Raw genomic sequence first — 26,124 nt, 5'->3', positions numbered from 1 at the left:
CTTTATTTCCTTATATTTTTCTAGTGCATATACCAGTTTACCTTTTAAACCTTAGATACAACTGCACACACAGAGAAGGTATTTCAAGCAGATTTGTCTTACACCCCCTTTACTAAACATTCAGTGACAGAGTAGAAAGTATCAACACCAGTTCTAATCATTCCTTTCTTATATAACAAAATGTTATTTTTGTTGCATGATTCATTCATCTTAGATTCTTCTACACGTTTCATACATCATGAAATAGAAATATGGACAATTATACAACAACTCCAAAAATTGTTAGAGTTTTTATTCGTTTCATTTAAAAAAACAACCTGGATTTCATTTACAGATGTACATTTTGTGCAAAATTATTCCTCAAAAACCCCCAAATGCAATTCTTACAGACAGACTAGAGCACATTGAGATTGTGAATACATTAGTAAAGAAATTAAAGGAGCAGCGTGTGAGTATTTCCATAATTTGAACTGGCTGTGAGTAGTTCACACATCACGTTAGGCTTAAAGAACCGACATAATCACTGAACCATGCAGTGTGCTCTGATATCAAAGCTGCAGCTGGAAATGAAACTTAATAGACTTTCAACACCAAGCATGTCAAGGTATTTGACAAATCATCGGTCAGTTAGTTCAATTAAACAGTTTTTCCTACAAATTTGCGTTTAACATGAAGAAGACAGCCAAGGCTCTCACAGCTTGGCCTTCCCTGGTGCAATCTGCAGGTTCTGCAGCTTCATAGCCATGCCCATGTTCCCAGCGACCTTGAGCTTTCCCTTGAAGAACGCCTGATGGTAAAGCAGTTAAGCATGAGGAAATTTTAATTTTCTAATATCACTTAAAAAGTAGTGGTAGGTTTTTAATGACATTTTGTTTCAGTCTAACAAAATTTCAAATTGAAATCATTATCATCATCACTAAAAAAAAAAAAAAAATACCAATGCATTTAAAACCTTAAATCTAAGGTTTCTGGCTATATAGAAGAGTTACTACTATTTTTAATATTCAGCATTATCATGATCTTTGTGGACCCCATGCCTGTTTTTACGTGTGTCTCAATGCTCATTGGCCTGTGCGCTGTAGGGAGTAGTTCAATATATACAAAGGCACTGATGTCTAATTGATGGGTGGATATGGCTGCACTGGAACAAAAGCATTACACTTTGCAACTGACATTCACTCTATCAATATTAAATGTGGGGCCAGCACTCTATGCAAGCCTGGTAGTGAGACTTTAAAACCATTTTAGGAATTCCCCTGGAAAAAAAAAAAAAAAGGAAAAAAAAAAATTCAATACTGTAAACAAACAGCAATCAGACAGTGGTATTTGACCTACTACAGGCGCAGACAACTCTTACAGAAAACAAATTCTCTCTATGACACAACAGATGGGTTAGCTGCCCCAAAAACCTGCAGCAGAACGGAGCAGATTTTGTCTGCTGGTGGATGATGGTAGTCTGTCGGGTAGACACCAACTGAGGGAATTCAAAGCGCCTTCCTGCCAAATCTGTTTGGGTCAACTAAACAAACGCGCAGGGTGCATGTTCCTGTTTTGGTTCGCTTCCATTGGGGGCTGACGTAAAAGCTGTCAAACTCTGCTGTCACACTACAGTAAAAATAGGACGGCAACCTACTGGCGATTATCAGGGGGGTTAAAAAAAAAAAAGGCAGAAGAAAAAAAACCCTCCAAAACAACATATCTATACACAGTCTGAGTTTATAATGTAATATGGCCTGGCCTATATTTGTATAGCGCTTTTCTAGTCCCTAAGGACCCCAAACCGCTTTACACATTCACACACTGGTGATGGCAAGCCAAACCGAATCATTGTAGCCACAGCCACCCTGGGGCGCACTGACAGAGGCGAGGCTGCCGAACACTGGCGCCACCGGGCCCTCTGACCACCACCAGTAGGCAACAGGTGAAGTGTCTTGCCCAAGGACACAACGACCAAGACTATCCAAGCCGGGGCTCGAACCGGCAACCTTCCGATTACAAGGCGAATTCCCAACTCTTGAGCCAATATCATCTTCCAGGATAGAAGTTATGAAATCCAGGTGGTGATTTTATACCTGTTAACAATGTTCCCTGTAAGCTGCGCACTGCTGGCACGGTCTCTGCGCACAGAAAATCTGCGTTGCGCACAAAAAAAAAAAAAAAAAAAAAAATCTAACTTGAATTGAAATTAAAATCAATACTTTAACAATTCTGTTTTGCAGTGTTAGTCAGTGACTGGCTGCTCCGTATGGGATTAGAAGGATGCCACCTTATCTCATAGTCCAGCCAATAATGCGATTCACATACGCAGCTAATCAACGTCGTCGACAGGCTATGACAGCGTCCTTATGTGCCGACACCGGTGTTGTAGCTAGCAAAGCGGCGTGGCTGATGTGGAGTGAAGCCACGTTAATGACAACGTGTACAACCATTGGAGATGTGAGCAGGACAGACGGAACAATTGACGGAAAAAGTGTGGACTTTATACCAGTTTTTAAATTGTGTTGATCGGCCACGTAAAACCGGAGTTATGATAAAAATATCTGCAATGTTTGGTTTTCTTCCTGAATACTGTCATTGTTTATATTTACTGCGGGAAGAAACGTTTTTACATTTTCATTGTAAGTGGGCTAAAGCAGTTAATTAAAAGTAGTCGAACATAAATGTAAATGCTGTAATTTGATTATTTTAATAAACCATGTAACTTGGGTGGATTCCATGCTGGCGTGACCACAGTGCACACGTCTGCTGTTGCTCACAGTGGTCCAAGGGATCGCTCAGGGAGTTTGTGTGTTCGCTCAGACACATGAAAAGTTAGAGGGAACATTGCCTGTTAATCTCTAATCTGGAGTCTAATGTGCTCCACAGCTGTTACCATGGTGATGTGCCTCAGTAAGAAGTGAACCACCTTCAGGAAACCCATGAAGTTACCTGGATAAGACGAAATCCTCCTTAATAGTACCGGCCTCAGACCACGTGAACCAAACTGCAGATGTAAAAGCATCTTCACAGCACTTAGGAAACTGAGATCTACAGTTTCTGAAGAGGAGCTGGGGAGGCTAGACCTCCTCTTTCAACTTTTCTAATTCTCAGTTTTCATCACTCAGCAAATCTGCCTGGATTGCCTGCAGGCAGTTCAAAATGCTGCTGATTGTCCTTCCTGTTGGCCAGCCATACATGCCTCATGTCACTCCATTACTAATGTCCCTTCCCTGTCGCCTTGCAGCATTTAGGATCCTGTATGAAGTCCTCGGTCCTATCTACAGAGTACTGCATTACAATGAGGCTCCCTCATATGCAGCTGAGCAATTTCACTGCTCTTCTCGCTCATGCAGGTCAAGCAATCTAAAAATCTAGAAGAGATCATCAGAGGGAGGGTCGCCTGCTCCCACCAGGTTTACCAATTCTGTGGACTCTTAAAAGTTTGTTTACTTATGCATTTCAGAAACTTTTCATGCTTTTGTGGGGTCTACATTTTGTCTTTTGATTCTTGTACTTCTCTTAGAAAGTTGGTTTGAATAATTTAATTATGCAGTTTTGTTATACAACATTTTTGTGCCCATTAAATTCTTTCATATTTTTACAGCGTAGATTATTTCATATCCAAGACAATTCCTGTCTTTGTAAAGTGCTGTATAAATGAATAAATAAATAAATACTGTTTAATTCCAGTTCACAATAAATGAACTAACCCTAATGTAATATAAATAAATAAATGCTTTACTGTAAAAATGTTAGGAGCCCCACAGCATGAATTCACTTTTACAGTCAATGTAAAAATATAAGATATCCTTTCCCTTACTTAGACAAATAAACTTTATTTATAGTCATTATTATGCACACACACACCGTTTGTGGGTTCAGCTTTCCTGTCATCAGATCCAGCAGATCCTCGTCATTCAAGGATAATGTGCAGTCTGCCTTTTTACCTAAAACAAGACATTAAAAGATGCATTTATTATTTATCTGGCCAACAGCATTTCAGGTGAGCCAAAACTAAAAATCTGCACACACAAAAACAACTAACGACATACTCTACACTGAAGGAAGCAGCACGGAGGAATGTTTGTCTCCGCAATATAGTACAGAAAGCACACTTGGCATTTCCATAACACTGCACTGATCAGCCACAACAATAAAACAGGCAGGAGGAGTGAATAATTATCTCATTACTGCGTCGCCAGTCGAGGGCTGATGTAAAGAATAAGATGTGACTGCTCCCTTACTGCCTTTGAACAACAAGAATATAAGCAGAAAGTCACAGCCGCAGTTGGCTGCACAGCCATAAATCCAAGGCCAGAAGTGACTACACTGGCCATGTGAGAGTCAGAGCTCAACCATCGAGCATGGAAGAGGTCCGATGAGTCATATTTCCATTTACTAAGAAAGAGATGGCAGCATAATGCTCTGAGCAATGTTCTCCTGGGAAATCTTTGCTCATGCCTTTAATGCATATTCATCTGACCACATTTACCCCTTTATTCCCACTTCTATTCCCTGATGGCAGTGGCATCTTTCAGCAGGATAATGCACCCTTCCACACTGGCTCCACACACAATACTGTTTAGCAATGGCTTGAGGTGAAGTTGTGTTTCAAGGCGTCTTAACTCAATAGAGCACAGGTGCCAAACATGAGGCTCTGAGGGCCAAAATTGTGCGGGCAAAGACTGGACAGCTAGGACAGATATGAAAGCATGAATTTTTAACTTTAACAGTATTTTCATAAGTTTTCCAGCTTTTCCATCCATGGTTATTCATACTGCACCACAGTAACAGAAAACTATTAACAATTTCTATTTCTGCTTTTTATTTTTCACTTTCTAGTGATTTAACAAAAACTTTGTTTTCTAATGACAGGACAGTCTGGGCAGTGAGCCACCAGAACTTCCTTTGCAGTTTTACACATTTGTTTCTTTCTATTTAAGCCCAAAGAGTCGTGGCAGCAGATTTCTTTCATTTAGTAGAGCCAAACCTATTTCTTATGCAGGAAAACTGAGGTGTACTGCTGAGGCTGCACTTCCTTTTCTATTACTAGTGTATCTCGGGGAATAAAATATGCAGGTAAACTTCTTTACACTGACAAGGGCAGTTCCACTGGTCCGGCTCACTCAAGGTCAAAGTGGGCTGTATGTGGTCCGCCATGTAAAATGAGTTTGACTTTCCTGCAATAGAGCGCCTGTAAGATGAGCTGGACAAACAAACCCAATCCACAGAGGCTTCACTTCACAGCTCACAGAAGCTTTTGACTCAAAGCAGATTCTTTGAGTCTGTTACCACAGGACACCTCCAGAGACACAATATTAGGCAGGAAGCTTTAATGACTTGGCTGACCGAGGCATCCATTCAGTGCAATTTGTATCACAGCTCAGAAAGCATTATGACTCACTCTTTCTATATTGCATAACTTAATATACTACTTTGTACTGTTAACACACAATACATTCTGTTTCCATCATGCTTGAGCAAATAAAGATGGTGGACAGACGAAATATAAAAACTGAAATTTAGATGGGCACCATGTTTAAATCAGTCCAATAAGGGGAGATGATAATGCAAATTAAACCCTGTTCAGTCTTCAAATTAAGACTGAACACACTGCCTCAAAATCTCCTGTGTCAGCTTCATTAAAGATGTTATTAGAGCTATCTGAGAGCTGCAGTATCCTAAAATCTAGTTCAACTTTCACTAAAAACAGCACAGCAGTGTGCTTGCAGAAGTTCAAATACTGGTCCTGCAAACCAGCAAGAAAACATTCAAGTGTACTGGGTTTAACAAGCCTGTTGTTCCCACTCATCGGTTCAGCTTTTTATGTGCAAGAGAACTTCTTTAACTGTTGTTATGATTGCAGCGGTTTTCAAATTTTGCTCCTAACCTAACTTTTAAATTCGTGCAGTAATGTTGGACCATAACGGAGGGGGGAAAAAACGCATATTGAAAACCTTTGAGTGGAACAGCTTGTACATCTTAGATTTCCCTGAACATTTCTTTCTATTTTTGAAACATTCAGTCGTATGGACAGAGTGGTGATTCAGAAATAAGGGCTTGGAAGTAGCACGCATTACAGGGGAGACCATCAAATGATGAGATGCCCATTTACCAGGATGTGCCTATGAGTACGGATGCTACGTGTGTGTGTCTGTGCAGAAATCAGCTTGTAAAATAAAAAAGTCAGAATGCAGCTCTTCTAGCAGTACCTCTTTTACACACATCAGGTCATTATTGGAATTAAGCTTGTTTGTTTCCATTTGGTTCATGTTTTGAAGTCCCCTGTAGCATCTGCATTTAAATCTAAATTTTAAGGCGGATAATGAAGTAGCTGAAACATTTTCACCGCTTCAGCTACTTAATTTGCGTTAGTTCTTCACAACTGCAGTATGGAACGCCAGGACTGCCATAATGAATTAATTAAATACACCATTAAATAATTAATTAAATGTGGCAATAATTAATTAAAATTGCAATTAATTAATTAAATAAATAGTTATGACACATGTAATTAATTAATTATTGACACATTTAATTAATTATTTATGTATTTCACATTTTAATTAATTATTGACACATTTAATTAATTATTGACACATTTAATTAATTATTTAATGATATATTTATTTATTTCATTTTGGCAGTCCTGGCGCCTGGCTCTCGTCATGAAATAATTTTATCTGTCAGCCTCACCCATCAAACTCAGGGGGCGGGGTTAACGCTGCCCATGCAGCTTCTCTAACATTTGATTGGTTGCCGTGCAAAGTAAGTCAAAACAGGTCGATCCTAGAAAATCGATTGCTTGTGTAGACTTGGGGCAGCCAGTTATCCCAGAATGCAGATCAAATCACAAGCAGCAATGGTGGTGGTGTAGTTTTAAAATACCCCGTTTTTCTGTCACCAGCTACACTTTTAACAGTGTTTTAGCCGCGAATGTCGCGACGTATGTCTGGTCAGGTTGTCAACATAGAACATGTTTGCAAAAGTGCTCAGATGTTTTCAGAGATTTCACTAGCTCTGCTAACAGTTAGCATGCAGAGTGCACCGAGGGGGGTACATTAACCGGTTTGTTTACATATTCCACTCTCCGTGTTCCACATGTTGCATTCGCAGATTCTCATTTTCACCGAACGATCGTCTCTTTCCGCCTGGTCTTGTGTCTCTGTGCTTCTGTAACATAAAGAACGAGCTGACATTTTTCTCACGAAACCAGCGATCAGCTCAACAGACCCTCAGTTTACCTGCATGCATCCTCCTCCTCATCTGTCAGCTGTTTAACACCTGCTGCTAATTCAAGAAACACGCCTAGTTACCTGGTGATAGTCACAGTTTAACTGGGCAGCCGGTGCTCGATATAACGCAATGTCAGCGCATTTTTCTGCACAAGATAAGTAAATATAGTGTTTTCCCCGAGCGCAGAGCTGCTGGAGCTCGTTTCCTTACAGAGCACTTTATAGGCGAACAGCTTTATCAGCGGCTGATGTCCAATCACCGGCACACAGCTTTGAAACCTCAGCTGAGTTTTAGCTCTCAGTGGTTAAACGCTGGACTTCATTCACTCAGGTTCTGTCTGTCGGGTCACGTTTACTTCGCTGTTTTATTTACAACTGAGCAAATCGGTTTGGCTGAGGTTAAAGTTACGTTTCATAACTGCATAGTTTCACAGACGTTTAATGGTTCACTGGCACATGTGTTAGACTGAACTATCATCTAAATATCATCTGTTTTTTAATAGTTATTCAACTGTATTCTAAGCACCAGCTGTCTGTTAGAATGTGATTTTTTTTCTCTCTCTGTTGGCAGAGGTATAAAAATGCGCAGGAAAATCTGACATGCATGGCGAACTTCACCGACGATATTTAGGGAGGAATAAACACACATCAAACATAAATGAACCATTTGTCTGTCTCCATAATTGAGAGAATTTTCTCTTCTTATGTCAACACTCTCTCTCTTTTTTTTTGCTTTTTTTTTGCTTTTTCGGTCATGTTATGTTTACCTGTCAAAGGCTTGCTACAAACTATGAAACACATTGTGCAGACTTCTGGATGTTAGAAGAAAACTAATACTGCTCATGAATGAGACTAAAGGCAGGAAGGTGTCCTTTAAAACTAAACATGTTAATAGGACCTCCCTGTTTATATCATAGTTTATGATATAGCACGTGTATTTCAGTAATAGCCTGCTGAGGCCACTATACGTGCTGGCCTCATATCAAATGTGAAGGCAGACTGAGTCTATGTTTGACGTTTTTTATATCTAATCTTGCTTTTCAAACATTTAAACAGCAGCGAGTCTGCAGCTGAGGGAATACAAACTCAAATTGTCGGAACAGGTTTGCTCGTTTCTTGGATTCATTTGGTGATTTATTAAATCTGTAACTGTTATTCTAATCTGCTGCTGAGTCTCTTACACTTTTCTTTATGCTGTATATTTTCACGTCTCTGGAATAGTTGGCAGTTAGATAGTCAGCTGGGAAACTTTGTGTTAACTCATGGAGCTGAGGATATCGTGGATATGCTGACCTCGCTGCGTGGTGTACAGAGCGAGGTCAGCATGATTAATATTCACAATAAAAATATTAGCCGAACATCATGAAGTCTGTATGTGTTTCATAGTGTCGAACAACCTTTGTACAGTTAAAGCCAGCAGTTACTACATGACGGAAACACCAACGTTATCTCTTTTATGTGTTTATACACAGGTCACGCTGATTACTGAACAAAAACCCAAAGATCAGATGTTAAACAGATTTATTTGCTCTCTCTCCTCCTTAAACATGTTTTTAATGTTAGTTATAATTCAGAATTGGCGACTGAAACACGTAGGACACATAAGAACATCAGGAAATAAAACACCGATAAATATAACCTCAGTAAAAGAAGTCAGCGGGGGTTACTACAGCTGCGCTTTGTCGGTGGGATTGCTTGCGAGGCGAGCGGGTCTATCCCACGCTTTGCCGTGAGACTGGGCAGACATCTCCGAAATCATCGAAGCACTTTTGCAAAGAGGCTGTATCTTGACAAACCGACCAGACACATGAAGATTAAACCACTACATTCTCGGCTAAAAAAATATTAAAACGGTATTTGGTAACACACAAACAGGGTTTTTCAAAGCTCAGTTCTGTTAGCTTCCACATGCCGGTTGTTGTGTGCTAGAAACAATGGCCACCAGGCCAAAGCAATGGTTTTGACTCGATCAGCGTTAACCCCGCCCCCTGAGTTTGATGGGTGAGGCTGACAGATAAAATTATTTCATGATGAGAGCCAGGCGCCAAGACTGCCAAAATGAAATAAATAAATATATCATTAAATAATTAATTAAATGTGTCAATAATTAATTAATTAAATGTGTCAATAATTAATTAAAATGTGAAATACATAAATAATTAATTTAATGTGTCAACAATTAATTAATTACATGTGTCATAACTATTTATTTAATTAATTAATTCCAATTTTAATTAATTATTGCCACATTTAATTAATTATTTAATGGTGTATTTAATTAATTCATTATGGCAGTCCTGGCGTTCCATACTGCAGAAGTATCAAGCGAATTCAGCCTAAACTTTAAAACAAAAAATACCACTAAATCACAGCCTTTCCATTTTACCTCCAGCACTCTGCAATCTTCCACAACGATATCTACTGAAGATTATTAGTTTTTTTTTGAAACCTCTATTTATTGTAGGGGACTGAACACATTTCTTTTTGAGCTTCGGAGAAAAAGAGCAGAACACTTTCACTCCCACAATACAAGAGTTAAAAAGCTGACGCTCCGAGGTGTTTGCAGGCTCCTCAGGGAATAATAAAGCCTTTTGAAACGCTCTCTGAAGTCTTCAGACAATGAGGGCTTTCCTGACAGAGGTGTGAAACAAAATCAAGCTCAGCCACAATCGCAGCAGTTCGGGTGATTTTTATCTGCAAGCCGCTTTGCACCCCAACTACACCCAAGCCCCTCTCCATGCTGCTGCTGCTGTTCTTAAACTTTACATGTACACAAGAAGGACAGGGAGGTCCAAGAACAGAGCCATACCTCCCAAATGTAAAGTACTGAAGACGGGAATAATTATGAATATCCTAGCAGACCTTATCCTAAGGGTGTAAAGACTTACAAAATAATGATAATTAATCAGCTGCAAGCAAAGTATCAAGAGTGTTACAGGACTTTAACAACAGCCTCACATACCTGGGTCGTTTGTGACAGAACCGTTACCATTTTTCACGTCAACAATCCAGGTCGCCTCTTTCCCACCTGGGCCGTCCTTCACTTTAAATGCAAACACTCCGCCAATCTTCTTAACAAGTTGCGCTCCCTCCTGCAACAACAGGGTTTGAGTTCCTTTTAATGAATGATTGCATACAGTAAGTGTAGACAGGCAGCAACAGCCCACACAGTGCAAATTAAATTCTACAGCCATCTATTTGTTATACACACAGCTTGACATGAATAGTTTAGATCATGTTTCGTGGTTTCGCCTGAGAAAACCTCTCAAACTCCATGGTCCTGATGGTGACCAGAATAATACACCACCACATCTGATTGAAATGGCTGTGCAGCTATAATTATTAAGCAGTTTCTGTCGCCTGTAAATCATCTGAATCCTGACAGATTCAGACAGATTCAGATGATTTAACGTGTAAAAGTGTGACAAAGAATACCCTACAGTTTACAGAGAATGTCTGCCTTCTTAACCATATGAGTCCTGGCAGCTAATACAACAGAAATTTATGGAGCAGCTAGCTGAGAAGTTTTGTTCCAGCTCATTAACTTTCTATACTACATGGATTTCACCACAATAAAAATGATCTCTCCAGCACAGATCTGATGCTCTTGAAATCCATGTTGCATTATGGCATGCGTGTTAGCTTAGTTAACACTGAACCGTCAGCTTTCTCAAAAACAACCTAAAGTATTCTGGGAAGAAGTGAGAACATCATTCAGAAGTCTGTTCCTTGAACCCAATGCTTGTAGACGTGGGTGAAACCAAAGTTCCCCGAGAGTAACTGGTTCTCATATTCCACTCATGAGCACTTCTTTTTTAAAAATGTAACATCTGAGGGAGCGAGGGGTCACAGGCAGGACTGAGCAGAATGCTCATCTTTAAGAATATACAACGCTCAGAGAAACTGAACGGAGCACTTTTTAATCACATCAGTTAAACTTGGGGGATATTGATGAGGTCAGTTAAGTAGCACAGTTTTAGCTACTTTGTTTACATCTGCGCTGTTTACATTCCACCAGATGCTAATGCTAAGCTAGCGTTAGCACAATTGAGCAGCAGCATCAATAACAGCCTGGTAGCACACCCGGACAGTGTCTTTATTGCAGCTGGGGATTTTAACCACGCGGACCTGAAATCTGTACTTCACAATTTCCACCGTAATGTGAAGTGTGCTACCAGAGGAGATAGAACGTTGGACCAGGTGTACACCAACATGGCGAATGCGTACAGAGCCCAGGCTTATCCCCACCTGGGTCTGTCAGACCATCTCTCCCTTCTGCTACACCCAATATACACACAAAAGATCAAGAGCACTGGGATTACAACCAAAACCGTGAGAACATGGCCGCAGGACGCTATTCCGATGCTTCAGGACTGTTTCCACTGCACAGACTGGGATGTATTCAAGGTGCAGGACACTGACAATCGTGTCGCATTGGACAGTTACACCTCCACTGTCTTGGACTACATCTGTTTCTGTGTGGACAATGTAACAACTTGGAAACGATTCCGTGTGTTCCCTAATAATCCACCCTGGATGACACACGGAGTTCAACAACTTATTCGAACAAGGAACAACGCTTTCAAATCCGGGGACCAGGAGGCATACAGTGCTGCCAGGGCCAACCTGAGAAGAGGCATCAAGACTGCCAAGCAGCAGCACAGGAGGCGTATCGAGGCCAGGTTTGAGAACAACACAAACCCAAGGCAGGTCTGGGAGGGCATCAGGGCTATCACGGACTACAAAAGAAGAACACCATCACCCTCAGCCGACAGTTCTACTCTGGCTGAGGATCTAAATCTCTTTTATTCCCGTTTTGACAGGGAGAACACCGACCCTGTCCTGTCCCCTCTCCCCTCAACCGACCCTGCTCCGGTCCTGAGCACTCATGAGCTGAGGCGTGTGTTCCGGAGCATTAACACCAGGAAGGCGGCCGGGCCGGATGGAGTGCTGGGCCGGGTGCTAAAAGACTGTGCTGCGGACCTGGCGGACGTCTTCACCTCTATATATAACACCTCGTTGTCCTGTTCACTGGTACCATCCTGTTTCAAAGCAGCAACCATCGTTCCCATCCCAAAACAGTCAAATGTCACATGTCTGAACGATTTCAGACCTGTGGCACTCACCCCCATTCCCGCCAAATGCCTGGAGAGACTGGTCATTAAACACATCAGAGCTGCTTTTCCACCATCCCTGGACTCGCACCAGTTTGCATACAGGGAGAACCGGTCAACCGAGGATGCGATCGCCACAGTGCTGCACACATTACTGAAGCACTTGGAACACAGGAACACCTATGCACGGCTCCTCTTTGTAGACTACAGCTCGGCTTTTAATACCATCCGGCCATACAAACTCCGTCCCAAACGCCACCAACTGGGACTTAACTCCTCTCTGTGCAACTGGATTGTGGACTTCCTCACTAACCGTAGACAGAGTGTCAGAGTGGGTAAGAACACCTCTTCCACCCTTGTGGTCAACACCGGTGCCCCTCAGGGGTGTGTTCTGAGCCCTCTGCTATACACTCTCTTCACCCATGACTGTATTTCCTCCTGCGCGTCCAATCTCATTGTTAAGTTTGCAGATGACACTACAGTGCTCGGACTTATATCCAACAATGATGAGACAAACTATAGGACAGAGGTGCAACAACTAGAGTCATGGTGCCACGACAATAACTTGGTCTTAAACACCAAAAAGACCAAGGAGATCATTGTAGATTTCCGGAAGAGGGGCCATAACAACCATCTGCCTCTCTTCATTGGCAGTGAGGCGGTGGAGAGGGTGAGCAGTTTTAAATTCTTGGGGGTAACTGTGACCGAGGACCTGTCCTGGGGCAACCATATCACCTCAGTTGTACGGAAGGCCCAACAGCGCCTCTACTACCTGAGGAGACTGCGGAGCGCACACATTCCCAGATCTCTGATGTTGAACTTCTACAACTGTGCCATCAGCAGCGTTCTGACGTATGGATTTCTAGTGTGGTTCCCCAGCTGCACCAAGGCCGATCAGCAAGCACTCCAGCGGGTGGTGAAAGAAGCTGGCAGAATTATTGGAACAAGTCTGCCAGAGATCAGTAATATCTTTCCCACTCGCTGTCTGAGGAGGGTGCACAGTATCCTGCGGGACCAACATCACCCTGCGCGCCACCTTTTCCATCTGCTGCCCTCAGGGAGAAGGTACAGGTCTATACAGGCCAGAACATCCAGACTGGCCAACAGCCTGTATCCACAGGCTGTGAGGCTCCTGAACTCTCTGCCCCCCTCTCACGGACAATAACCATATCCAACTTCTTAATAGCAATGAACTGGTCTGCATTGGTGCATCATATCTTTATTCTCTTCCCCCTCCTGCCCCCCCCCTCTTTCTTAAATAGATAACTATCATATCTGATATCATATCTCACAGTACAATAATATTGAATGGGTTGCATTGTTGTATTTTGTCATGTTTCTCAGGTCTTTGTCTGAATTTCTACGAACATTATTGCTAAGGATTGTCTTATTGCATTGGAGTCACACTGGGTTAAATATGTACACTTGGGTTTTAAGGGGTATTTATTATTTTCTTCTTTTTTTTGGGTTGTATGGAAGCCCCAAACGCAATTTCATTGTTCTTGACAATGACAATAAATAAATAAATACTAAATAAATACTATTAATGAATTAACAACTGTTGCACCAGAGGGGCAACAATGAGGTAAACCACTGACATTGGCAGAAGGTTTGCTGAGTCTCCCAGCACAGTCTCAAGATCATGGAAGTGATTCAAGGGGACAGGCAGTTACTCTAGGAGAGCTGGACCAGTATCTGCTCCTTTGTGCTTGGAGGAACAGGATGAACACTGCCAGAGACAAAATTGTCCTGTGCTTTTTTTTTTTTTTTTGAGATGCTGTAATGAAATTTCAGTTAAAATAGACTAGCATGCTGCATTTTCTTCCCACCTTTGATTGTCAGGGTGTCTTTGAATTCAACCCTCTGTAGGTTGATCATTTTCAGTTCCATGTGGCATCCCTTTATTACCCAGTCCATATCAGTATAGATATCCAGCATGATTTCCTTCCCCGTTGAGATCTGGTGTGTTTTCAAAGTGTTCCTTGATTATTTTTTTTTTTGCAGTGAATATCCTCCACATTTAAGAAGATACTGCTGCCATACATCATTACTGTGGAGTGGCTCTCCTCTGAACCAAGACCCAAAGTGTCAGCCAACTCCATGAGCATGTTTTTAGTAAACACATCAACATGAAACAAGCAAAAATAGTTTCTTGTGCAGTGGAAAAAGTCCTTACTGCGATGCACATATATAGAAAATCACAGTTGGGTAGGCGTTCAGGCACCTTTCTCTGCATTGTAACTCAAGCAGGTAATAGCTTTGCTAATGCACACAATTACTGATACCGCCTAATTTCTTCTGTTATGTCATTGCACGATTAAAAGCCTTGAACACCGAGTACAAATTCTTTCAAACCAACATCATCACACACGCTTCACACAAACACACCGTCAGTGTTTAAGATTTTGTATCTTTTTAAACGCATTAATCGCAGCATATCCAAAGCACAGCATGTATCACATGTGTCATACTGCTTTAAATTTGCTCTACAAATTCAGTTTACATTGCCGCAACACTGTATAAATAAACCTTTTTGCAACTATGAGGTCGTGCGTGTGAGTTTCATATCGACAAACTGCGATTTAATTTATAAGAAAAGAAAAAAGAGACCAACGTATGAAACACGTTTCTATTAGAGGTTTGTGGTCATGTTTACATGTCACGCAACTATCAATAACGACAAAGAAGAAAGAAGAAAATCTAATACATGAATGGATTTAACTGGATGCGCACTCATCAAGTCTATAAGAGCAGACACAGAGTGGCTAATTGAAAATATCACAGTGACATGCTGTCACTAATAGGTAACCGCCTGCTGTGACACTACCTACCTGCTGTAGATGTTTTTCAATCTCTTTAAAGACAGGATAAGCTTTAAACCCTTCCAGAACGCTGCCTGAGCTGGTGAGAACTGCACCCACGCGGGACCTGAAGGAAGAAGAAAAAAACTAAACTGATGTATGAGTTAAAGATTTCCTTTAGAACCTGCCTCGGCAAGTTATTCTTTAAGATAAGAAGTGAAAATGCTCCTTGCTGTATGAGAGGTATCCAAGTGAACTAATAACAAATCATTGGCAACTTCCTGCTCACCTCGCCTCCTCTGGAAAACCCATCTTGTAAAGTGCGACAACCACTGCTCCTCCCAAGCCAATGTTGTGCTGCAAGGCCACTTTTGCCCCAGAGACCTGCCTTTGCCCGGCCATCCCTCGGAGCTGCCAGCATAGCTCTGCACACTGGGCCAGACCTGTGAAAAGGCGAGCACATGGTAAACTTAGTAAACGTGGTTAACCAAGTTTACCTCCTAGATCACACGGACTTTTAATTTAAGAAAAATTATTATTTACCCATGTGACATGAAAGTGAAGGTTATTATTATGATTTCTTTTTAAGATGATCTGTTTTAATTATTCTAAAATGAATTTTCATTTTTGTGGGCTTGCAAATTTTTTTATGCCTTTGTGCAACTTAATAATGAACATAAGGATACACTTAAGTATTCAAAAGTATTTACACACAGTAAAATCATCATTAATGTAAAGTATCATAGCTGGGAAGTTATTAAGAAACCCGCACACCCACAGAAAACGAATCCCAAAAGTAACCGTAACAACGTACCATACAAAACTTAACGGGTTCAGGACAAAGAAGCTGTTTCGCTGGATTTTCAAAATATCTACAGGTTGCAGTAACAGGAAGGGAAAAGCTGCAGTCAATATTTATTTTACAATTCTTACTGAGAGGGGTGACAAAATGACTCCTAATCTGTGAACTTGCTCCCTAATCTCACCAGTGGCAGCTCCAGCACCAACCAATGCTACAGCTAAGCATTTCATCCCATCTGCTTAACGAGCTTTCGCATTTCTCCATTATCCCAATGAGCTAAGGAACTTGAGGCTAAAAGACCATGGTGCATCTCTCACATTCTGCGGCACTCGCCTAATTCTTTTTCATGTGGACTTCTGTGAGAGTGTGACTTTGCTTGAGTGCCATTTGGAAAAATTGCCACATGGTTCAAATTGGCACTTTATCAGTGAAGAGCCTGAGGGCATCTTGTCAGATCCATAATTTTCATCCAATGTAAAAAACCTTCACGTTCAAGACTGTTTGTCGTCACGCCCCCTCAAATATGAACTCATCTGCAGTAAATTCCCTCCCAAAAGCTCTTTCATAGTACCAAATTTTCATCAAAAGCCATTTGATTTAATAAAGGATAAAAGGGTGTAGTCATTCACCAAATACTTCGACCTATGAAACAGTGACATCTCAAGGTCACTGGATGAGATGTCTACACATTAAAAACTAAATAAATAAATAAAATATATCACATCCTCCTGAGGTGTAGGTTGCTTCAGGCAATTGGCTGTTAGCATCTCTGCTCACAGTGTTACTGGGGGAAGAGGTCAGAGACTTACAAGCAAGATTTAGAGCAACACCATGGATCAGACAAAGCTTAGCTGAGTAGGGCACTCGCACGCTGGGAGTGTGACCCAGGAGACACAGGGAGTGCTGATGATATGGGCAGGGCGAAGTAATGGAAAAAAATACAAGCAAAACAATTAAGATGATAATTCCAAGATATTTGGTAAATACGGGTGAAGTGATTAATGACGTTCGCACTGTTTGGCCTGGTTATCTGTCCTTAGCGAGTGCATTTTTCCATGTTTGAGTCCATTACAGACGCTGGGCGAGCCAGCTGCACTGTTTGCTCAGTCTTGTCCCCCGACGATTTAAAACGCAGAGAGATTACAGGGGAAGCGTGCCAAAGTCACAGCCGGCTGCTCTCGCACATGCAGGCTTATGATCACTTTTACCCAGTGTCAGTGTAGGTGGCCATTAATGCAAGACACATGCCACCTGGTGGGCACGGTGGAAATCGCTTGTCAAAGTTTTCAAAGTGCATCCAGAGAAAACACTTGTTTGTTGAGCCTGATTTGTGAATACGAAACGCACGTGGCTACGAGACGTTTTTAGTTCAAACTTGTCGTAGCTGCTTTAGATCGGGGTGGGATCTTGTTCACACCATAAACCGTACCGAGACCACCTCCTCCAAAAGGTCTCGGTGTGGTTGTTTTGGTCTGTACCCGAGTGCAATTACTGTGTTAAACCTGTACAAACAAAACACGAAAAAGTGGGAAAACAAACCCGAGTTCGATTTAAACTGACTAAACACCACAGATGTCAAAACGCCCCTTAGATTCTTAAAGGACTGTTTATTTTTACTTTTGTCTGCAAGTAATCTTACAGCAGGTCTTTGTTTTATAAGTAAGATAATCATAAAACAGAGAACATTTAAGCATTTGCTCATTTAAAGGTTTGTTGTTTTGTTATTTACTCCTAGTTTAACCGAGTTGAAGCATTGAGACTAAAACTGCCTTACACACAATAAGAAAACACAAATTAATGAACTATAAAACACGATTGCCCATGCCTTTACGATTCATTTAAGTGGGTAAGTCTACTAACTTAGCACAGTCATCTTTTTGTCTTCGGTTTGCTAAATGGTGTTACAGAGAATGCATATACATAACTTTACTGGTTGTACTGATCAGTCAAAAAAAAAAAAAAAAAAAGCTACATTCAGACACTCACACATCCACTTTGGCTACATCATCTGACTTGTTAATCTTTACACATTTCTAATAAAATGGTTTGCTCCTTGTTTTGTAAAACATGGCACTTTGCTGCAAGCTTACCTGCCCATGTTTGTGACATGCCCATTTTTATGTGAACGTCCTCATAGCTAAACTGATCTACTGAGTTTATAACCATCTTCGTGGATCATGATTTTAAGTAAGTGAAGCTGGATAAAGAAAAGGTATCCTGTTGAACTTGCTTTGTCTTCTAAACCTGCTTTATGGAACATGTTAAACACATTTTCAGGACACCAAACAAGTTATATAACAACAATTAAATGGTCAAAGTAGCTTTTTTTTTTTATTTCATCACTTACAAATGATTTGCATCAAGAGTCAGAGTCTCTTCTTACCTGTGGCACCAAGAGGATGTCCTTTAGAGATGAGGCCACCGCTGGGATTGATCACAAACTTGCCTCCATATGTGTTGTCCCCTCTGTCAATCAGTTCTCCAGCTTTACCTGTAGAAACGGTACATTTAACTTCTTAAAAAGTAATTTATCTGTAGGCGTACAGCCATGTGAGGTAACATGACCTCACTGATACTGCACTACAAGATCATCTGGGCGGTTCAGTAAAGCTGAATTAGCCGACATTAAATTTAGATATAAAAACTTTGGGAATTGTATCAAAATCATTTAAGTTCCTTTGCTGCCAGTATGGTCATTAAACAACACTGCCACCTGCTGCTCAGTCAACGCAAAATACCTTAACATATCACCAGGGACAATTCAGGGGAAACACTGACATAAACTGTGATAGAGGCTCAATGGCTATGGAGAATACATCAAGGTTTGATGAGATGCAGTCTTACCCTCTGGACACAACCCCAAGGCCTCATACGTGATGAGCTCATTGGCTGAGAAGCAGTCGTGCAGCTCGACCACATCAACGTCATTTGGCTTCAGACCAGCGGCCTCGAAACACTTCTTAGCCGCCAGCTGGGACATGTCATACCCCACCTGGAAAGGAAAAGTGTTTGTCACCATCAACCCAATTATTTGTTTGTTGTCACCAGTGTGCGTGTCAATAACTTTCAATTTCAGATTTCTTGCCATTTTAATGCAGCTGTTCTCTTCAAATGTGGACGTCAGGTCGGTCACCATCTCCTGGGCCACAATCTCCACCGCCTGGTTCTGCAGGTGGTATTTCCTGACAAAGGGCTCGCTGGCCAAAACTGCTGCTCCAGCACCATCTGATGTAGGGCTGAGAGGAAAAGAAGACAAGACAAGAAAAAAAGAGGCATAGTTGTCAGAAAGTGAAATGATTATCAGTAACCGATGATAAGAATCTGTACTTCGATCAACACTTGTGTAAGTTTCTTACCAGCACTGCAGGAGCGTAAGAAAGTCAAACACCTTCCTGGATTTCATCACCTGCTCCAGACTGTACTCATCCTGGAACTGGGAGTACCTGCGTGTACAAACACAAATATTTACACCCTCGTTTGAACAAAAAAAGACCAATATGAACGCTGAATGCGGTCAGCTGTGTCTTACGGGTTATTGGTGGAATGTTTGTGGTTTTTCCAGGCAATCTTGGCAAAGTGTTCTGGCTTTGTGCCTAAAGGAGAATCAAAAATACTGCAAACACCGTAGAGAAAATGCAATAATGTAAAATGATGACAACAATGAAGATTTTACAATAACATTCCTACTGTAGTCTGTAGGAATTGCTTTGTTTGGATGATATGTTTACCATATTTCTCCATGTGCTCCCTGCCGGCATTTCCAAACATCTGTGGTGCTGCTGGCGCTGCTGCCATCCCATAGCGGTTGATCATCACCTCCATGTGCTTGTCCATGGGATTTGTCCTATCCATGTACTTTAGAAAAGAAAAAAAATGCAATAACAGACTAAATTTTCCTTCCACATATGGGCTCTCTAGTTCCAGAAGGATATAATTATTTGACATTTTCTTGAAATTTTTAGTCTGTCTCTCCCAGTTTGACCTGATATGGATTTGTAAAGACAGGAAGTGAAATGTAAATCTTTACCCATCGTGCAATGGTAAACAATCCTTTGCAAAATCTTTAGATCCGGGTCTGAATTGACTCCAAAAGTTACAGTATTTAGTCAGCCACCGATTGTGCAAGTTCCCCCACTTAAAATGATGACAGAGGTCAGTAATTTGCACCAGAGGTACACTTCAACTGTGAGAGACAGAATGTGAAAAAGAAATCCATGAATTCACATGGTAGGATTTGTAAAGAATTTATTCGTAAATCAGGGTGGAAAATAAGTATTTGGTCACCTCAAACAAGGAAAATCTCTGGCTCTCACAGACCTGTAACGTCTTCTGTAAGAAGCTTTTCTGTCCCCCACTCGTTACCTGTATGAATGGCACCTGTTTGAACTCATCATCTGTATAAAAGACACCTGTCCACAGCCTCAAACAGTCAGACTCCAAACTCCGCCATGGCCAAGACCAAAGAGCTTTCGAAGGACACCAGGAAAAGTATTGTAGACCTGCACCAGACTGGGAAGAGTGAATCTACAATAGGCAAGCAGCTTGGTGTGAAAAAATCAACTGTGGGAGCAATCATCAGAAAATGGAAGACATACAAGACCACTGATAATCTCCCTCGATCTGGGGCTCCACGCAAGATCTCATCCCGTGGGGTCAAAATGATCATGAGAACGGTGAGCAAAGATCCCAGAACCACACGGGGGGACCTGGTGAATGACCTGCAGAGAGCTGGGACCAAAGTAACAAAGGTCACCATCAGTAACACACTACAACGGCAGGGAATCAAATCCCGCAGTGCCAGACGTGTTCCGCTGCTGAAGCCAGTGCATGTCCAGGCCCGTCTGAAGTTTGCCAGAGAGCACATGGATGATACAGCAGAGGATTGGGAGAATGTCATGTGGTCAGATGAAACCAAAGTAGAACTTTTTGGTATAAACTCAACTCGTCGTGTTTGGAGGAAGAAGAATACTGAGTTGCATCCCAAGAACACCATACCTACTGTGAAGCATGGGGGTGGAAACATCATGCTATGGGGCTGTTTTTCTGCCAAGGGGACAGGACGACTGATCCGTGTTAAGGACAGAATGAATGGGGCCATGTATCGTGAGATTTTGAGCCAAAACCTCCTTCCATCAGTGAGAACTTTGAAGATGAAACGAGGCTGGGTCTTCCAACATGACAATGATCCAAAACACACCGCCCGGGCAACAAAGGAGTGGCTCCGTAAGAAGCATTTGAAAGTCCTGGAGTGGCCTAGCCAGTCTCCAGACCTCAACCCCATAGAAAATCTGTGGCGGGAGTTGAAAGTCCGTGTTGCTCGGCGACAGCCCCAAAACATCACTGCTCTCGAGAAGATCTGCATGGAGGAATGGGCCAAAATACCAGCTACTGTGTGTGCAAACCTGGTAAAGACCTATAGTAAACGTTTGACCTCTGTTATTGCCAACAAAGGTTATGTTACAAAGTATTGAGTTGTATTTTTGTTATTGACCAAATACTTATTTTCCACCCTGATTTACCAATAAATTCTTTACAAATCCTACCATGTGGATTCATGGATTTTTTTTTTCCCCCACATTCTGTCTCTCACAGTTGAAGTGTACCTCTGGTGCAAATCACTGACCTCTGTCATCATTTTAGGTGGGGGAACTTGCACAATCGGTGGCTGACTAAATACTTTTTTGCCCCACTGTAATCACCAAGTTGGGCAGAGCCCCACATCTGGTAATGAGTTAACCAAACTACAAGTAAACCACGTAACGTCCTTGTCCACAGTTATTAGAAGTCAGTAGAAAATGCTAATCTCCACTCTCCACTGTGATTGTACAAAGGAAAACGGTATGAGCAGAAAGAAGGATCGCAGTTGCTGAATTGCAGTCTTTTATTGCCCGATGCTTTTTATCAGCCATTGGACTTTAAGGATTGAAACACAAAACTTGGCAGCCCCCAAAACTGTGGACAAAAAGTCCCCAGAGGCCAAGTCAATAAATGACAGTGACCGAGCTTTACACATGCAAAAACCCAGATAATGCTTTCCTTTTAACAGCTTTCATTCTCAATAAGAAGTTTCTCTGTATTATGTGACCTCAGCTGATTTTTCTCCCCCCTCTCATCCATCTGGTAAAATTTCAGCCAAGTCAAACATGAAAGATTGCAAAATAGCTGTGAGGGCTGACTAGGGGGTAAAAAATGTTAAAACATACAACGTGATCAATTCCTGGATGAATGTGCATACCTTTGCAGACAGAGAGCCCCTCTCCATCTTCTCAAACCCAAGAGCAAGCACACAATCAGAAAGACCTGCAAGAAAACATTAAAGGCAGTGAATAAAACTACTGATTATAGACTGCGCTGAAAAGAATATGCAGGTTTGAGTCGGCTGATTTGATTTTTACGCTGGATCCTCTCCTGATGCAGCCCTAAAGGGCCTCGTCTCTCCACCGGAGACTGAACTGGGGATCTTTCGCTTGTTATACACCATCGAGCCACAGTAACATTTCAATACTTTGAATAACTAGAATCCAAAGAAGCCACGGTTTATCAAGTTTCACCACAGCCTTCAGGTGTTATAGAGCAAACTACCTGCCACTGTTAAAACCTCCTGGCTGACTCACCTCCCTGGACCAGCTGGCGTGCCATGAAGAGAGCAGTGGAACCTGTGGAGCAGTTGTTGTTGACGTTGATAATGGGGATGCCGGTCAGACCCAGGCTGTGGTAAATGGCCCTTTGTCCACATGTGGAGTCACCTGGAATAGAGAGGTAGGATGAGATGCTACTCTTCACTCATTTCACTTTAACTGTGCTGAAAAGTACATGAAAGAGGCTTAACAAAAAAAACAAAAACAAAAAAAACAACAATTTGGAGCATAAAAACAGGAAAAATAAAAAAATTCCCATTTTCACATATACAGCAAAGTAGACAATGTGAATGCACATACTATATTGTTAAAAATATAAATATTTATTCGAGGTTTTACCATAGACGTATCCTACGCAAGCTTGTTCAATGGCAGAATATGGGATTCCTGCATCTGCTAGAGCCCTTTCACCTAAAATAGGATGTAGAGATACAGCAATAAAACTTATTACATGTTTTATAACAGCACAAAAACAATAAATATCAAGATCTGATATCTATGAATGAGTGGATGACCAATAATCTGTAAAGATCAGCACCTGCTTCCTTGGCCATATCAGGATAGTCACCTTCCCGTGCTCCAGGCTTGTCAAACTGCAGCAAACACACACATAAAAAAAACCTCAGGTCAGTGCGACTAAAGAATGATTCAAGATTTTATTTTCAAAAAAGTTTTCTGTAAACATTTTATTAAGTGTGGAGAAGTCTACAGTCACTCTGCTGATGCAACCTAAACATGCACCAGACAGCAAGAATATTAAAACCACTGACAGGTGAATGATACTCATCATCCTGTTAGTATATTTATATATTTGATTTATACATGCCTCCTGCTGCAGGTGTCATGATGTGAACAGACTTAAAGGACAAAGAGCAGATAAAAAAGCTGCGGTGGCATAATTGTAATTAATGTCATTAATGCACAGAGGTTTAAAATGATAGAAAATTATTTGTGTGCACTGTTCAGAGAGCAGAACAGTGCACACAAATAATTGTGTGCATAAACAAATATACCCTTCTCCACCAATATCACTGTGAGGGACATATTTAACTTTTCAGGGACCTGAAAGCATGAGGCTCGTTCAGGTTTGGAGGTAGAAGCAGCTTTTGGAATTAAAGTGTCCACCTTTAGCAGCCGGAGAGAAGACCTTTGGCACAGTTTGTAATGCTGTTGACCATGAACTGTGGACTCCACGTTTAGTCTCAGCGAGTAATGAATACAAACCAGACCTACTGCCATCACACTCACGAAAGCTGGGTAGGTTTTAAATTGTAAACATGAACTACAGCAATTTGACTTTACTTCGGCTAACTTAGCTAGCTAGCCTTTCAAAGTGTACTGACAGCTATGACACAGGGGTTTTTTTTAGACCTTTGGACACAGCATGAGCACAAATAAGCCCGACAGTCCCCAACACCTCGGATTTTGATCCAACTGTCCCAATGAGAGCAGAAAAGTCCCAGCTTAAGGTTTTAGATGGACCGCACTGAAAGAACCGAAATCTTGGTTTAGGTAATCGTGCTAGCCTCTCCGCTACACAGCGCCGTTTCTCGCTGTTTTACAGAGCAGCAGGGTGATAAACTGCTAAAAATAAAGTAAGATTACCTTAGTCATGCCAACTCCTATGACAAATACTCTGTTCTTCTTTCCAGGTGCCATGGTGCTTCTCTGAGTCCACTCACACAAGTGACGTGAAAATCCGTGAACACGGCGTAGTAACTGGGACATAAACGATCTTCAGCGTGGTGGCTCCTGATGTGACCAATGAGAGCCCGCGGTGAGGAACATAAACACGGAGAGAAGCGGGCCTGACAGCAGCGGGTACAGCAAAGATCGTCTATGCACAAGTAGGTGTGTCACTCTGTGGGAATACAATACCATTAGTAATAAATTAGAATAAAGCTCTTAAACATCTAAACAAAAGCGACTTTTCTATAAATATGCGTCCTCAAACATAACGTCTACCAGATTGATAGCACTGCATATATATACAACTACCATGAGGTTTTTTTTTATGGTTAAATATTGGAAGTTTAAGAACTCACAAGCCTGTGTCCCCTGTGATCATTTGACCTTTATCGTTTGCGTTATCTGATTACTTTTTGTAAGGCGTTGTCGGACTAAATTGTTATGCTATGTTGCTATATCGTTATGCCAAAAAGTCATTTCCGATATTTAAACCGTTGTAAATGACTTTCTGGCCTATAGTCCATCAAAAATCCCTCTCATGTTTAATAACAAGTTATTTTGAGCTACATCCTGTCACAAGGTAGAAACTGGAGTTTTTCAACAAACTTATTTTTATATATCCTTTATTTATGCACGATAAAATGTGTCATTGATATTAAATATGTCTTTTTTAAGAGCGATGTGCAGAAACAAATATATCACAATTCTACAGTTATTTTAAGTGGTCAAAAGGGTTATATCAATGCAAAGTCATAACGATGCTTGCAAAAAGGTCTTTTTTTAAATCTTATATTTAACCCCTTTAGAAATCCTGTTGACTACAACCTATTTACAGACATAAGCAAAGATGTTAGACGTAAAAAAACACAAACATCAGTTTTTGACACAAAGCAGCCTTATAGTTAGGTTTTGTTTTACTTTTACATATCTAGATAAGCCACTTTAAGGGTAGCTTTTTATTATTTCAAAAGTATACGCATGTGCAGATATTAAGTAGCAACTGTTCACACTGAACCACGCGTCTACTGTGAGATAAATCCTGACAGGAGAAATTAGTTGGAAGTTTGCAGCACTCTGCAGGTACAGTAAGACCTCTTCAGTGACTGATACTTTCTTTTGATAAATTCACCCACAATGGGTCCTTGTCTCAATCTGTATTGTTTATAAAGTCCAATTTAACACAAGAAAAGGATTTGTATGTTTTCCCGGGAGGAGGCCCCGGGGCAGACCCAGGACACGCTGGAGAGATTCTATCTCTCGGCTGGCCTGGGAACGCCTTGGTGTTCCCCCGGACAAGCTGGAGGAGGTGGCTGGGGAGAGGGAGGTCTGGGCTTCTCTGCTTGGGCTGCTGCCCCCGCGACCCGGCCCCGGATAAGCGGAAGAAAATGGATGGATGGGATGGATGTTTTTCAAGTAGAGTTGCGTCTTAATTTAATTCCCAAGGTTTAACGTTACTTGTCTTTTTATTTAACTCTGAAGTGAGTCATACATAATTATCTCTTAATTACACAAAATGTGTGGAGGACATTTCAAAGTGTATTCTCCATTAGCATCTTTAGCATATTATGTGACATACCTCATACTACACATCGTCAGTCTTGTATTGCTGTTTGAGGAGCAAAAGAAAAGAAAAACCTCAATTCAAAATGTTCATCCTTCATTTTTATTGAGGGACTGAAAAAAAAAACAACCAAAAAAAAAACACCATCCTCTTAGCATGTTGATCAATCCAAGACACGCGTACAACAACCTGTTGCCTTAATCCGCACACCTTAATGTTCATCGTCAACCAAAGCGCCGATCACATCTCCGTGTCGAGGCATTCCCCGTCGCCAGGAATTGGGGCAGAGGAAGTTTTCCTGCAGT

At 41.4% G+C, this 26,124-nt stretch overlaps 1 protein-coding gene across 1 annotated transcript; it reads right to left on the bottom strand.

The window, feature by feature from the left end:
• scp2a (sterol carrier protein 2a) lies at nt 1–26,077 on the bottom strand. Its single transcript, XM_085378852.1, has 17 exons — nt 26,030–26,077; nt 24,175–24,430; nt 23,108–23,162; nt 22,909–22,980; nt 22,546–22,677; nt 22,167–22,231; nt 19,660–19,786; nt 19,461–19,524; nt 19,288–19,374; nt 19,017–19,167; nt 18,776–18,923; nt 18,315–18,422; nt 15,419–15,572; nt 15,160–15,256; nt 10,177–10,306; nt 3,847–3,926; nt 1–787 (listed from the first exon to the last, which is right to left on the bottom strand). The coding sequence occupies exons 2-17, from the start codon at nt 24,295–24,297 to the stop codon at nt 692–694; spliced, it is 1,689 nt and encodes a 562-aa protein (XP_085234978.1). The 5' UTR covers nt 24,298–24,430; nt 26,030–26,077; the 3' UTR covers nt 1–691.
• Nucleotides 26,078–26,124: the final 47 nt, after the last annotated feature.

This window comes from Diplotaxodon limnothrissa, linkage group LG18, assembly GCF_057381915.1.
Source record: "Diplotaxodon limnothrissa isolate DT_005_m linkage group LG18, D_limnothrissa_male_GT1.1, whole genome shotgun sequence".
Taxonomy (NCBI): Eukaryota; Metazoa; Chordata; class Actinopteri; order Cichliformes; family Cichlidae; genus Diplotaxodon; species Diplotaxodon limnothrissa.
Note: the sequence above shows the minus strand (reverse complement) of the source record. Positions and strands in the feature narration are given on the sequence as shown.

Bases quoted from the DNA above. Each gene is read 5' to 3' on its own strand.
- scp2a (XM_085378852.1), bottom strand. From the start codon at position 24,297: ATGTCCCAGTTACTACGCCGTGTTCACGGATTTTCACGTCACTTGTGT. The intron at 22,232-22,545 runs GTGAGTCAGCCA...GTTTTCTTGCAG, and splicing joins ACGCCAGCTGGTCCAGGGAG to GTCTTTCTGATTGTGTGCTT. The intron at 15,573-18,314 runs GTAAGAAGAGAC...GCCTTTTCACAG, and splicing joins ACATCCTCTTGGTGCCACAG to GTCTGGCCCAGTGTGCAGAG.